Source organism: Alosa alosa, chromosome 7 (genome assembly GCF_017589495.1).
Source record: "Alosa alosa isolate M-15738 ecotype Scorff River chromosome 7, AALO_Geno_1.1, whole genome shotgun sequence".
Lineage (NCBI taxonomy): Eukaryota > Metazoa > Chordata > Actinopteri > Clupeiformes > Clupeidae > Alosa > Alosa alosa.
Window position 1 is genome coordinate 29,443,450 of NC_063195.1, and position 14,613 is coordinate 29,458,062.

At 45.8% G+C, this 14,613-nt stretch overlaps 3 protein-coding genes across 4 annotated transcripts; 2 read left to right on the forward strand and 1 right to left on the reverse strand.

Annotated features, from left to right (window-relative positions):
* Positions 1-112: 112 nt before the first annotated feature.
* Positions 113-3,360, forward strand: atf4a (activating transcription factor 4a). The gene is made up of 3 exons (XM_048249182.1): positions 113-258; positions 1,209-1,631; positions 1,838-3,360. Exons 2-3 carry the CDS (start codon positions 1,319-1,321, stop codon positions 2,791-2,793), a joined length of 1,269 nt encoding a protein of 422 aa, XP_048105139.1. The 5' UTR covers positions 113-258; positions 1,209-1,318; the 3' UTR covers positions 2,794-3,360.
* Positions 3,361-4,585: 1,225 nt separating this feature from the next.
* LOC125296971 lies at positions 4,586-8,683 on the forward strand. 2 transcript variants are annotated; one of them, XM_048247097.1, is made up of 2 exons: positions 4,586-4,891; positions 5,353-8,683. In XM_048247097.1, exon 2 carries the CDS (start codon positions 5,354-5,356, stop codon positions 6,296-6,298), a length of 945 nt encoding a protein of 314 aa, XP_048103054.1. In that variant the 5' UTR covers positions 4,586-4,891; position 5,353; the 3' UTR covers positions 6,299-8,683. The 2 variants fall into 2 exon arrangements, with proteins under 2 accessions (XP_048103054.1, XP_048103053.1); XM_048247096.1 differs by having other exon boundaries at positions 4,587-5,016.
* Positions 8,684-9,067: 384 nt separating this feature from the next.
* On the reverse strand, positions 9,068-10,466 carry LOC125298345 (P2Y purinoceptor 1). The gene is made up of 2 exons (XM_048249048.1): positions 10,453-10,466; positions 9,068-10,013 (listed from the first exon to the last, which is right to left on the reverse strand). The coding sequence occupies exons 1-2, from the start codon at positions 10,464-10,466 to the stop codon at positions 9,068-9,070; spliced, it is 960 nt and encodes a 319-aa protein (XP_048105005.1).
* Positions 10,467-14,613: the final 4,147 nt, after the last annotated feature.

Here is a 14,613-nt window from a genome sequence, read left to right on the forward strand (position 1 = left end):
ACCAAGTATTGTGTTGCGTCAGGCGGATTGATGTGCAAAACATGACACTGGCGGAAGGTTATTGCAGACGGTAATGCGTCTCTATATATTGTCATGTGACAAGTTGCCGGGGTTCTTTCTACCTTGCAGTCAGCTATAGCATTCCGAGCGTGGAGCTCTCCCGCCCAAAATGGCAGTATAGCGCGCAGCGGCATCTCTAGCAGCGGCAACCCCTGCAGTGCATCGGCTAAGTGCACTGGCTTTATTTGGCAAAATGGCGTAAGTAACCTTTAAATGGCTTCACGAGAAGCTTACAGTGAATGTCACTTATTTGACACGAGTCTTTTAGCTTCACAGTGTCTAAATGGATTTGTTAACTTGCCCGGTATCATTAGCCAACTTCGCTGGTAACGTTAACGTTAATGTCAAGCAAAATTAGCAAATCTGCTTGAAAGATCAACACTAACTTCCCTCTCTGCTGTTAAGTCAGTTAACCTGAAACGTTGTAGACTAGTCACATCACCTGATGATAACTTGATGTTAATTTCGGAAATGTGTGTTTCCGGTTCTTTAACTTGCGTTATCCTTAGCTACGTTAAGGTTAGTATCCTAGACTTGAGCTAGCCAGACGCATTTATTTGGTGTTTCAATGACAATAGTAGCTAAATTAGATCGTACAACGAACTACGATGTAAACAAACTTAAAGGAAGTCCTTGGTTATTAACTAGACAACGTGGCATTTTTAAAATGGCGACCGTCCTCGGTTCCCCACTGTAGTAGGATGTAGTGGAAATGGCGGTAAGGACACATCCCCAGCTGAGACTCAGACTGTGGGCGGAGTCACCGGTCGTACCATGCCCAAATAAGGAAAGCTCGGCTTCCCGTAAAGGGCGGGGGGTGATTTCCACATGATGTCTCCTTCTGATGAACTTGCTTAGAATAGCTACACGAAATGTAGAAGTGAGAATTGACAGTTTCCCTCTGCATGAGTCTTTGGTATCAGCTGTGCCCTGATGGGACAGACAGTTTTAATACAAAGTGAATGAAATGTCTGAATGTGCACAACATGGTATGCTCACCTGGACAGGTGATGCAAAAGCAACCAACTGTCACACAAAAGAATGTATGTGAATGCATTTGTGATGTGATTGCTTCTGGCCATGCAATACTTGGTGGTTCACAGGAGTTTGAGTCCTCATCATCCTTTTGTCCTCCCCCTTTCTCTTAGGTCTCTCGAGGCAAAACCCCTCAGCTCTGCTGCCGTCGACAGCATAAAACTCGCGCTCGACTTGTCGTCATCGAAACCTCTGCTCCTCGTGTCCCTGACCCGCAGCAGTGATGTCGTCTCTGAGCTCACAACTCGCTATGGAGGACGTGGGGTCCCTGTTCTTGGGGCCCTCGCTTCTTATGGATGACCCTCTTGGGCCCCTTCTGGACGATGAAGAGGAACCTCTGTCAGAGGGGTGTGCTTCACCCCACTCTTTCTCTTCCTATGCTGACTCTTCCTCCTCCTCCTCTCCCTTGCCCTGTCTCTCTCCCCCTCCCTCCCCTCCAACCCTCCTGGGATCCAAGGCCGACCTGCTAACTTCTCTGCCCTGGCTTTCAGCCGATGAGCTGCTGAATGCTCACATAGGTGCAGAGAACAGTAAAGGTGAGTGCCCACCACCTTGCTTGTGCAATCAAATAAACCTTTACTTAGTCTGATGTGTAAATAATTGGCAGTTTTTGTACAGTATGGTCTTCATTAATTAGTCTACATGGAGGTGTAAGAGGAAGTGCTGTCCAGTCTAGCTGTTGGAATGTTGAAGGTGGTTGTCATTCATAGTTGGTGAATCTGTCTCTGTTTATCATTTGCAGAGGATGCCTTCTCTGGAATGGACTGGATGTCTGAGAAGATCGACCTCAGCGACTTGGATCTGGACACGCTCATCGGGTCCTACGAGTCGCCCAGTTCTCCGGAGGAGCTCCTGGCCTCCCTGGAGTCCCACATGGATCTTGGCTTGGATCCGCTGCCCTTCCCCGACACCTCTGCCTCCAGCGACCTGGCTCTTTCCCTGCTCCCCGAAGACCCCGCGTCTCCAGTCACCAGCCCCCTCCCAGAACCAGAAGTAGTAGCCACCGTCCCTGAGCCCGCTGCCCTGGAAATCGAAATCAAGTCGGAGCCCTCCTCTCCAGCGCCGTCCCCCTCGCCCGCCACCTACACCCTCGAGTTGGGGAGCGAGGTTGATATTCTGGAGCTGGAGAAGGTGGTGTCTCCGGTGGTGGCCGCGGCCACCGCCGGCCCAGATGCCCTTCAGGCTTCCAGCATCGTCCTCTCCCTTTCTCCAGCCCACATCGTGGTGGTCCTGGCCAGCCCCAAGGAGGAGCTGAGCTCCATGCTCAGCTCTTGCGAGGAGCAGTCCGACAGTGACAGCGGCATCGGCTCAGTCGCCGGTTCCCCTCCTCGCCAGTCCAGCCCACCCCCCTCTCCGAGGCCCGGTGGTTCCTCCAGAACCAAGCCCTATTCCAAGCCGGACCCAGACGTCGCCAACTCGCCCGTCGGCGGCAAGGTGAAGACCGTGTCCGGGGCGCCGAAGGTGGTGGAGAAGAAGCTGAAGAAGATGGAGCAGAACAAGACCGCCGCCACCCGCTACCGGCAGAAGAAGCGCGTCGAGCAGGACCTGCTCAACTCCGAGTGCATGGACCTGGAAAAGCGCAACCGCGACCTGGCTGAGAAGGCCGACTCTATCAGCCGTGAGATCCAGTACCTGAAAGACCTGCTCGAAGAGGTGCGCTCTGCCAAGAACCGGAAGCCCAAGGGCAGCACGGCCTAGAACCATCGGGGGGAAGATGAGGCGATTTTAGAAATGTTCATGTGTGGGTCTGGGAGATTGAGAGTGGAAGCATCAGTATGCTGGTCTCCCAGTCATGCATTCATCCCCTTGTAGTCACCATCAGTTGGTAGATTTGTGTCCACATACAGTTCCTGTAATCCAGATGATAGACGTAGTGGCGTGACCTAGTGGAGTACCTTCACAGATAGCTCAGTGATGTAAGAATCATGAGTAACCCATTGTGTGTAAGCGTTCCCAGTAACACAAACATACGTGCACATCCTCCCAACCCCTGTAGTGTCATTTCATTCAGTCTCTCCCTCTCCTACTTTCATCTGAGAAGCAGCTGAAGTCCTCACACGTCCAGTAAGGGGCCTAATGATATTGTGAAATCTTGTTACACACTGAAATCCTTCAGTTTTTTTGTACATAGGCTTAAATGCTTTTGTGTGGATTTTTATTTAATATTCTATTCTATTACCACTTTCAGGGCCAGGTTTTTTCGCGTAGGTGTGTTTGCTTGTACACTGCTCTATTGTTTTCTATTAAAGCTTTATTGAAATGCAATTCTTGTTCGTGTTTGGTTTTCTCCTTTTTGATAGAGAAAATTAACAAGTGTAAAAATCATGTTATGGTGCCTTTTGATCCATTGAGATGATCCATCACACAGATATCTTGAAACAAATATTTATGCACGTGAGAGCCCACTTTAAACTATAAAAAAAGATATCTAGTTACCCATGTGAGGGCCCTGTCTGACTAAACTAGAAAATACAATATGCAAAGGTGTGACCCAGTGAAATGGCTTGCCTTGTTGCAGGCTATATTGCTTCCGTTTGTCATTACGGCGTCATAAATACCTAGAGTGTGGGCCTTGTAGAGAGCAAAGCATTCACAGACTGAACAGCTGTTAAAACACAGGGGCATCCACCACCCCTTTCCTTTGATCTGTTTCCAAACAGACCCGTGTGAATAACGAATGTGTACATGTGGCAGGCGAGTGAGCGCTGACGCGACTTAGAATCCAGCTGTTCAAATTTAGCAGCTGGGTGGGGGTTGCAGTGGCCTGTCAGTGATCACATTACGCCTGCAGATAAGTCGCCCATTACTCCACATGGGCCTCTGTAGTGTAGGTCAAGCGTCGGTTATGACAGATAGCCTATTTCTTATTCTGGGCATATTATTAGCACTACACTCTAACTCAGAAATAAAATAGTCTTAAAATTGAATTATTTGACATTTCTGAACAACACATGGCTCTAGACAATCCCACCTTTTAGTCAAATGTGCCTAAAACAACCAGCTTCAAAAATGGCTTCAGATCCTCAAAAATGATCTTGTCAACCGACCTAGGGCTCTTCCCTGGGTGTTGCACAGCGCCTACTCGAGTTTCTAAGGTAGCCTACTTCACACGACTCGCAGCAGATTAGAAAACGCCCTGTGGCCTAGTTCTGGGGATATATACAGCACCTTAATCCCCTGAATTACTACAACCGGCAAGCCTCACAGCGTAGGGAAAGTAATTATCTCACTTAGAGTGAAACTGGTCTCTTGTGTTTAAGTGTGTAGTCAAATGCCTCTTTCCAAACCAGACAGCCTACAACTGTCCAAAATCGACTATTCGAGTTCTGTTCAGCCCTGCTCTGACGCACAACACAAAAGGTCGACTGTTGACGCTTGCTGACCCCTTGCCAAATTGTTTGGGGAGAGGTTATTTGTTCAACAGTTTTCAGTCCAGCTTTGTGACACCCTTGAGCAAAAATGGGTTGTCCACAAAGCATGAAAGCGTCAGCGGATAAGAAGTCAATACCAGTTGAGCAGCAAACAGGCAAGGCGAAGAATACTGTAGGCTTGTGTAGAGCGCACAGGGCTGATACCAATATCGCAACATTGTAGCTTGCAATGTATCTTATATCAGAATATGGAAATTCGTCACATATTTGAAACATTGTATTACTCCGCCGAATTGACTAAACCAGAGACTAAACTTTTGTCATCCCTATTTCTCTTTGGGTCCAGACGCCATCTGGCGTTTGTTTAACGTATCAACATTAGTAAATTACTTCCGTATATCCAAGTACGCATATGGTACCACGAGGTAGGCTAAGTTCAATAGTAGCTAATCTCATGTTAAAGGTTGATCGGTGAGTGAAGGAACTTAACCAATTTGTCACTGTCAGATACTTGCATATCTTTTATGATATTTGCAAGAATTTTAAGAAGGTAGGTGATTCCCATCGTCACGCAAAATATTTTGGCTGGGAAATGTTAGCCAATGTTAACGTTAGCCACAATGCTAAGCATGAACTGTTACTCTTAACGTGATTGTCGTAAGGTAGTTGTATGTCAATATAACAGCTTATTTTGATATTTTGTTTAGTGTAGGCTTGATTTCATTTTAGGGATTTGACTTCATTTTAGGGAGAATTTTTTTGACTGTTCAAGTCATACTTGGTGTTGTCACTTCTCAGAAAAGCTTGATAGATTACATCTAGCCTCTACACACAAACTCTTTCTTGGAACCGCAGTAACTTCCTCTTAAATGTTCTCTGTAAACAGGATGGCAGCATTCACCACCACTGTCCCTGAGAGACATGTGATTTGGGAAGCAGAGCAGCTCGTGGCCTTCCTACACCCTCGCCCCTGGACCCCAGGGACTACTGTGGTGACCCTAAAGACTAACGGAGGCCCAAGTAGTCTCTTCGAGCTGCCTGAGCCAGACTTCCTCACCCTGCTGCTGGGAGCACAGCTGGTGGGGGCTCTGCTATGCGAGCGCCTCTGCGTCAGACGCTGTGCCCTCATCCACCGCCCCAGCAGGTCGGACCAGGGTCCCCCCCAGCTGCACTTGCTGCCCCTGCACGGTCTGGAGGCTGACTGGAGGCCTCATCTGGCCGCCAAGGAGGACTTCCAGCAGCATGACCCGGGCTACTGCAGCTCCAAGAGTGGCCCGCGGTGGGATACCGCGCGTCTCGAGGAGATGCGTGGCCGCATCCGCGCCAAGCTTCCAGCGCCGGAGGCCCCACCCAGCTACGCCTTCCACGGCGACGACCCAGCGCACCCGGGGTTGTTCTCACTGATCGTGCGTGGCGAGGAGCAGCAGTGGCGCGTGTGGGAGGACGACGGGCATGTGGCGTTCCTCACCCCCTTCCCCAACACCCCCGGCCTGACCGTGGTGGTACCACGGCGGCCGCTGACCAGCGACATCCTCCGGCTGGAGGAGAAGGACTACAGGGGCCTGGCTCTGGCCACGCGGAATGCTGCCCAGCTGCTTAGGGAGTCGCTGGGAGCGTGGGCGGTCGCGCTTATCTTCGAGGGCTTTGAGATTGACTATGCCCATGCTAAGCTCATACCACTGACTGAGCCTGGGGGCAACGGAACCCACTGCCCCCCCAGCCCCCCACCAGAGTTCTGTGAGATTTACCCCGGCTATGTAACATCAGCCAACGGCCCTCTGGCCAGTCCAGAGACCCTTAGAAAGATGCAAATCACACTGGCAAAGGTCTAACAGATAAAGCCGTGCTTGTCTGAATGACCTCTTATTAGAGATCAGTATCAAGATTTAAGTTTCGAGATTCAAGTTTCTTTTATTACATCTCATTATAGGTTTAATAGAGTAAAATTTGTTGTGTTTTTTCTCCTCAAAAAATAAATAAATGTAAGGGTGTGTGTGTGTGTTTGAAGAAAAAAAAGTGGCTTGTTGTCTTCAGCATGAGTTCAGCAATCTAACTGCTTGGTGAAAAAAACTACTTCGGAGTCTGGTGGTACGAGCTTTCAAGCTTCTATATCGTTTGCCAGATGATAGTAGCTCAAATAGTTCATGGTTGGAATGACTAGGATCATTAGAGATTTTTTTGCCTTCCTAATGCATCACAAACATTTGCCAATATTTTGTACGTCAAAAAAAAGACTTGTTTAGTTGATGTATTAATGCAAGCAAGTGGATGCATTAATACAAGCAAGTGGATGTATTAATTTGTACACTTGACCCAATTGATAATGTGCCTTCCACGTTGCCTATTTGCCTATAGTGGGAACATGTTGTGTGAGTCATGCTAGGGCCGAAGGCAAATACCAGAGCATGGGAGTGTAAACCATAAAAGCCATCAGCTCGTTTCGACATGGCGCTTCCTTTAGTTAAGCCTTTTTTATCCTTTTCTTTGAATCAGTTTCTCGTTAAAGACAAACATTAATACACATTTATTCCACATTGTACATTGATACGGTTTGCAAAGATAAAAACATGCACCTAATCCTCACCTAAATGTTTTTTCATGTGAGTCTGTTACTGCTGGCATGTTGTGGGCTTGCTGCTGAGCCCTGGCTCCTCTGAAACATCTCCCTCCTCTGCTCGCCCACTTTAAGCTCCCCAGGCACATTCTTAATCAAGGAACAAGGGGCTCTCTTTTTGGAAATACCACTTGGCTTATGTCTCACTGTAAAACATGTTTTTTTTTTTTTTTTAGTTCTGACTCACGGAAGATGTAGTCTGTTTCGCTACAACTCTGTCGCAGGAGGATCAAGTGGAAAGGCACTGTGCTGTTTCATGCACTCCTCACATCCTTTTTCTCTGTCAGAGCTGGTCATGTGTTTTGTCAGCTTCTCATTTCAAAGAACCAACTCCCTGTTCCTTATAACCACAGAGAAACAGCTCCTTATTACTCTGTACAGAGAGTAGCAGTAGTATTTCTGGTATGTACCCCCCAGTGCCTTTTAATCTTCTTTTAGTCTTGATAATCATATAGAAGTATTATAAAAGAAACATATCACTGAAGCTTATGCTGGTACTCTATACATAAATTACCCATAGTACTTGGTTTATGGGTTCATGCTTCCAGCTGAATCAGCTGTGATCTGTGTGATCTACAACACATTAGGTCTTGTCTGGCCTCATTGTATGTTTCATATTACAGAAGGATTCCCCATTGTATGCCTCTGAAATATCAGTTATGTTGTACATTAGCCCAATAAATGGACTCCGTAAACAATCTGTATACTTAGTTCTCAGCAAAGATTCTAGAACAGAGCTCTGTTCTAGAATCTTTGGTTCTCAGTCCTATCAATCACTCCTTTACCCATGTTTCCCTTCTATTTTATGAGTTGTTAAATGCAATAAATGTTGGCTATACATTCTTTTTTGGGTTCTGGCTGATACTGGTTGCCCTGTTCAGCCACTAGAGGGCACAGCAGACTAGAAGAGACCCAATCTCTAAAAAACAAACCGTTGATTGTGTACCACTTGCAGTTCCCATACAAGTAACCCATACATGTGTAGAATGACACATTTGAAAGAAAATGTAGCTGAAGCACAAAGCTTGAAGGGTTTTCAGTGTCAGTTTATTAAACCATGTCATACAGGGGCCTAGAACTGTTAAGTTATTTTGATGCTGAATTCTGTTTGAAGTTGACACGAATTATAGAAGCTCTGAACCTGCCTTCACATTATTTATCTCATGCTCTGCTCTCTGGGGTATTCTGTATTTCATTTTGCATCGTCACTGTCTTCACTAATTGTATCTTTTTAATTAATTATGTTGTGTGTGTGTGTGTTTTTTTTTCTTTTCTTCACACAATTACTTGGTGTGCACCATCTGCAGCCCTTACCCCAGTGCACTGCGGCTGGTTACTAATGATTCTCTTACCTTTTTAATTACAAACTGTATTAGAGAGTCGTTAAGTGACTAATTACGAAGGTGCGAATGGGGCACCCGGACGGTGTAGGGCTCTAGAGAAACCGCCGTTGCATGTGTCCTAGCAAGGCAGGAGGGTGTAGTGAGGGCATCTCATGACGGGTAAACAAGCCACAATGAGAACAAGCAGCGACACAGAAGGAGAGAGCACAGTGAAATGGTGTTGTGCTTTCAAGGTCGCCCTCTGAGAGCGAGAAGCAAGGTGATCGTTTTTTTTTTTTTTTTTTTTTTCATGTAGGATGAAACAACTCTCCATAAAAGTGTTTGGAACTGTGTCTTGTGTTCTGTGTCCTATGGTCTGATATAAGTCGCTGTCCCCAAGCAATGTAGAGAACTCGTGACTCGAGGGAGGCCAGCATTTCTGTTGTGTGGGGGATCTCTGTGTACCAGCATCAATTAGTCTCCTCCTGAGGGGTCCTGAGAAAACATGCAATAGTCCAGAACACAAAGAGTTTGAAAAGCTACAACTGTTACAGAGATGGATACTCTAACATTTGAAGGAATGAATTAAAAAAATACAGGAAATGGATGTGGGTTGTAAAACCTGTACATCAGACTAATCGTTGTTTTGTCAGCGTGTGCTTCCTCTATGCAGGGACTTCGGTCGGCTTCTTCTGGGGATTCTGGAATCGTCCACAGCAGCTCGGCTTCTCCATCTTGCTGATGTAGAGCAGCGGCTCGATGCTGCAGCTGAGGTCCATGATGGAGAACACCGAGATGCTGATCTGGCAGCGGAACGCCACGAACGTGTAGTAGGCCACGAAGGGCATGGTGGCCACGGGCGGCAGGTAGTTGCCTATGATGATCCCCATGACGATCATCACCATGCGGAAGGCTTTCTTCTTCACCGGGTTCATGGTCTCCTTGCCGGCCACCGACTTGCGCAGCACCCAGATGATGGACACGTTGCAGAAAAGCATGACGGTGAAGGAGAAGAGGATGAGGCCGCTGAAGTACTCGGTGGTGCTGCGCACGCCCAGGAGGGACTTGGTCAGCGCGTAGGCCAGGATGAGCCCCCACACCAGCACCGTCACGGCCGCCCGGATGCGGTTGTCGCGGATGCCCGTGAAGAGGATGGGGTGCACCACGGCGACGTAGCGGTCCAGGCAAATGCAGGTGAGGAAGAGAGGCGCCGTGTCCTTGACTCCGTAGGCGAAAAGCTGGAAGTGCCAGATATTCTGGTTGTTCAGGATCAGGCGGTTGACCATATCGATGGGCGTCATCAGGCAGAAGTAGGCATCCAGCACGGCCAGGTTGAAGATGAAGATGTCCGAGGTGGAGCCCTCGGTTTTGCGCGTGGCCACCATCCACATCACCAGCATGTTGGTGGGGAAGCCCACCGCCAAGTTTAACACCTTCACGCCAAAGTAGAAGATGAAGCCGTACGGCGCCACAGCACACACGTTATACTGGTACCAGGGCGGCCGGCCGGAACTCGACCCAGGGCTAGTGGCATTCAGGCCCACTGTGAGGTTACCGAGCGTGAGGTTGCTCATCGTGAGGCTATACAAGGTGAGGCAGGTGATGGGAGTTCTGCAGATAAAAGAAAATCACACGATCACATGAAAATTCATGGAATCACATAAAGTTATGAGGGTTTTTTGAAGAAGCTCTCTTTATATAAAAGAATTCAAAGTAGGTTTCAAGATGAAAATGAGAAAAAAATATCAAATAACAAATTTTACAAATAATAAATTCAAGCTTTAAGTCGTTTTGTATAGCTTTTGATCATCACTGATCATGCTGAAATATATTAGCAATAAACATAAATAAATATATTTGCCATTTTTGTCTGAAATATCACATCAGAGCGGTCATAGTCATGAGAATAGGTTGTACTTGCCACAAATGCTGGGAACCGTCTCTCCTGTCCTCCTCCTGAAGCGAACGTCTTCGGACTGACGAGTGGTGTGTGTGGGCCTCTGAGTATGCATCCAAAATGGGCCTCTCCCTCAGCATAGCTCTCCCTCACCTGGGGCCTCCCATATAACAGCAGCTCAGTGGGAATAACACGGCCGAGGACCCCAGCCAATGAGTATTGTTGATTTGGAGCCATAACATGGTGGGCCCTGGCGTTTCTGTCCCACGATTGGTTCATGTGTCTTAACAGGACGTGAGTGGTTGGGGTGGGGATGGGGGCTGTGGAGTCCAACGACTGTTTGGGATCAGTCAGGTGGGGCCAAGCAATGACGAAGGTGTGGACTAAAGATGAGTATGACTTAAGGCACCCTGTGTGCTTAAGGAACTGTATAAACAGGTGATGCAAGTTGGCACTTGGGTACAGGAATGAGCAAATCTTCTGTAACCTCTTACACATGCACATAGTCTGGCTATGTGCAGTGTGGAGACCAGACTCCAGTAATTTGCAAGCACCATATAGTTGACATATGGATTGCTTTGCATAGCGTCAATTGTTATTAAAAGTATTATTTGCATTAGCCCATCTCGCATATTTACATGACGCATCCGTTATGCAACCTATTTTCTTAATCACTTAAGATTTGTAATGGGAGAAGTATACAAATCATGACTCGGAACACAAAAACATGCGTCCACATGACAACTCAATGATGGTGCAACAAAACAATAAATGACCTGAGACAAAACAGCAGAAGCGAAAACAGTAGTAGAGTTCCCATTTGGAACCTAATTATCTAATTGCCTATTATCTCAATGCACAACGCAACAAATCACCCAGTAGAAGAATTCAATTTCCAACTGATATGTTTTCCCAGTGCCCATCTGCCACAGTGGTGCAGCCAGACGGCAGCCATTATACACTTCATCCTCTGTACACACTGACATGGCTGTCATGAAACTGGCATTTCGTTATTTTAACAGACAGGGTATCATTTTCACACAAAATTACATATTTTTCATATGTGCTCATTATTACTCAGTGTGCTCACGCAGAGAGAGACCCTGTATCACCTGACTGCACACGCTGTAGGTCGACCCCCAGGTAACCTCATCTCTCATCTCTGCTCCTACACCGAGGGGCATATTGGGTCTGCTGTCATTTGGCCATCAGTGTATGTAAATCCTGGCCGTCCATCCCAACCTATACTGACTGTTCCAGGATCACACTCTGCAGGTGGTTAAACCAACCTAAGTTGTGTGATCCAAACAACCCCTCTACTAAACCATCTTGTGAATCTGAGACTATTCTGGTAAGTTTACTTTGTTTTTCGGGCTCACATTTAGTAAACTTTTTCATTACCCTAGACAGTTTAAAGGCCTCTCTAGACTTTTATATGCATTTCATATCTGAAATACATTACATGAAAGGAAAAAAAAACATTTGGGCCATAATATTTTTGTATAAATATATTTCATTAAATGGTTATTATAAATGTTAAACAAATGGCAGCAAGGTGCATGTGTAAATTTCTTTCAGGAGATTTAGTACTTGATTATACACACATACCTGAAAAGCTTATGTATGTTAGGAACAAAATTATTCATACCTCTGGCAAATATTGATTTAATGTTGATTTTCTCTTGACCAATATGTTTGTTCTGACTGAAAAGGATGTTGCCACATGGCTAAAGGTTGTTAAAGACAATGTGGCAGAAACATGGAATCAAAAAAAGAAGCATTTGCATCTTTTTTAATCAAAATTACTCATACCCTTTTTTAAAAAAATCAATGGAAACATCTTTATTTGCATGCAGCTTTCAAAATGGTTCTCATAATACCTACCAAGCCTCTCCATGTCTCTACAGTCATTCTAGACTGCACCTTTTTAGCAGCAATCCGGGTTCTGAGGCAGGAACGATTATTTGCCATCACTCTGGCCTTGTGCTCACTTTTTTGACGGATTGAGGTCTGGACTCTGGCTGGGCCACTCTAAAATGTTGATATTGTTCTCTGTTAACCATTTCTTGCCTTGTTTGGCTGTATGTTTTGGGTCATTGTGTGGTTTAATGGTCTAATGCCGCCTATTGGGATAGGTCTCTTGGCAGACTGCCTGATATTTTCCTCCAAAAATCTTGATGTAGCCTCTTGTTTTAGTGTTACCGTTTACTTTGAGAAGGCAATTAGAAAAAATCAAATCCCTATGCATACACATAGGACATGACAAAAAGAAGGATGACCATTCAGCTGTGACAACAACTATCCTAACCTACTTTGAATGACCATTAATCAGAGTCATGCTATGGCATGTTTTGCATGTTTATGTACGTTTTATGACTTTGGGACATCTGTGGATAGGATGACATATCAGGTCCAATATGTAGTAATCCTTGACTGCAGCTGCTGAAACACGGCTTCCATCAATAGAATATTCAAATTGAATGTAAAGTAAGATGTTATGGTAATGATGGTGTGGTATTGTTGACGCCTAAGTGATGATGATATTTGCGCTGATGATGACAGACTGAATGGTCGTGCTTTTTCCACCTCAGGTTGTTCAGCTAACAGGAAAAATAAAACAACCACAAAGACATGAATATTAGCTCCAACAGCACGTACTCTGGCAGCTTCTATATGGCTTACATCCTCCCCTCTCTCGTCCTGGTGCCCCCACTAGGCTGGCCGGCCAACGCTTTCGTCCTGCGAACCCTGGTGGGGAAGCCGGGCATCTGCTCGACCTCTGAGATCTTCACCACCAGCCAAGCGTTCATGGACCTCGTCTTCTGCACGGGTCTGTGTGGCGAGATCATCTTTAACCTCGTCCTTAAGAGGGACTCGTCGTCTCTTTGGTTTTCAACCAGTTTGGAAATCCTCTGCACCTGGCCTTTACCTGCCTGGACACCTACCTGGGGGTGCTTCATCCAATCACCTTCATGAAGCTGAAGGCACCAGCATACCGTACTTCCATCTGTGTAGGCATCTGGACTATCACTGTAGTCTTTTTAATATTTGATCATTTTGACATGAAATTAACATGGGCGCTAGTCCTTACAATGCTGAGTGTAGATCTAGTTGTGATGTACTTCTGTCTTATCCGAGTGCTGTGGAAATTAAACCAGCCTGGCCCAGGGGGGACAAAAGTCCATCAAGTCAAGAGGAGAGCTTTCAAAACTGTGCTAACCCTGTTCATCTTGATAAACGTACACTATTGCTTACCAATGGTGCACTACTCTATGCTACTACATTATCTCTCCTCTAATGAGTTCAGCCCATTCACTCTGATTTCCTACACGCTCCAGTCTATGAGCAGCTGCACCAAGCCCATTCTATTCCTCGTCAATGCCAATAAGTGGCCTCTGCCTTTGAGCTGTCCATGTTGTCGGGCTTAAAGAAGTTGCATATCACAGATTCTTTACAGAAACTGATATCTGGCTTCTTGTTTGTTTTCTATTTTTTTTACATGTTTTTCACACACACAAACACACACACACACATACTGTACACACACACACACACACATCATTTAATCACAGTCAATTCTGTTGGTTTGTTATCTAAAACTATTCAAATATTTTGCATGAACATTTCCAATTGTTGGTCAAAAGGATTTTTTAAAGATTTTTTCATTTCATTTCATTTGATTTGATATTGCAAAGATGTATTATCAGAATACACACTGTCTTCATTTGTAGCTTTTTAATGCAACGTTTCGGTCAGATGACCATCATTTTTAATTGTTATTTAATAAAATTGAATTTGATGTTAACATTTTCATATTATTTGTGAATTTGTGCTAATTTATGTCCTTCAAACACCACTTCCACAGAGAGGAATTCCATGTTTTAAAGTTTATACATAACTTTTGTTTGCATATGTCATCCGTGAAAGTGTTTTTTTCTGTACTCTACAATAAATCATACTGTCTATTGTGTAAAGCATGATTGTGGCGATTGTGGCGTGAGTGAGTGTGCATTTTGTGTCAATATCACAATGGTAACTACAATATCACTAATTGTGATCATGGGGGGGAAAACGCCAGTAATCGTGATCTTGATTGCAGTCAGGGTTCCCAAATCCCAGTTTTTAGTTGCCGTGTACACCCTCGCCACCCTTCCAGCCCATACTGAGTGTTTACTGTGTCGGCACCAGCGCCAGCAGCAGCATGTGGCGCGTAGCTCGGCCACCCGGCCACACACTGCCCTCTCATCTGGTCCCCTTCTGCCCATCTGTGGCCATGGCAACCGCCCTGCGGGGGCTATATCTGTCCCCTCTGGA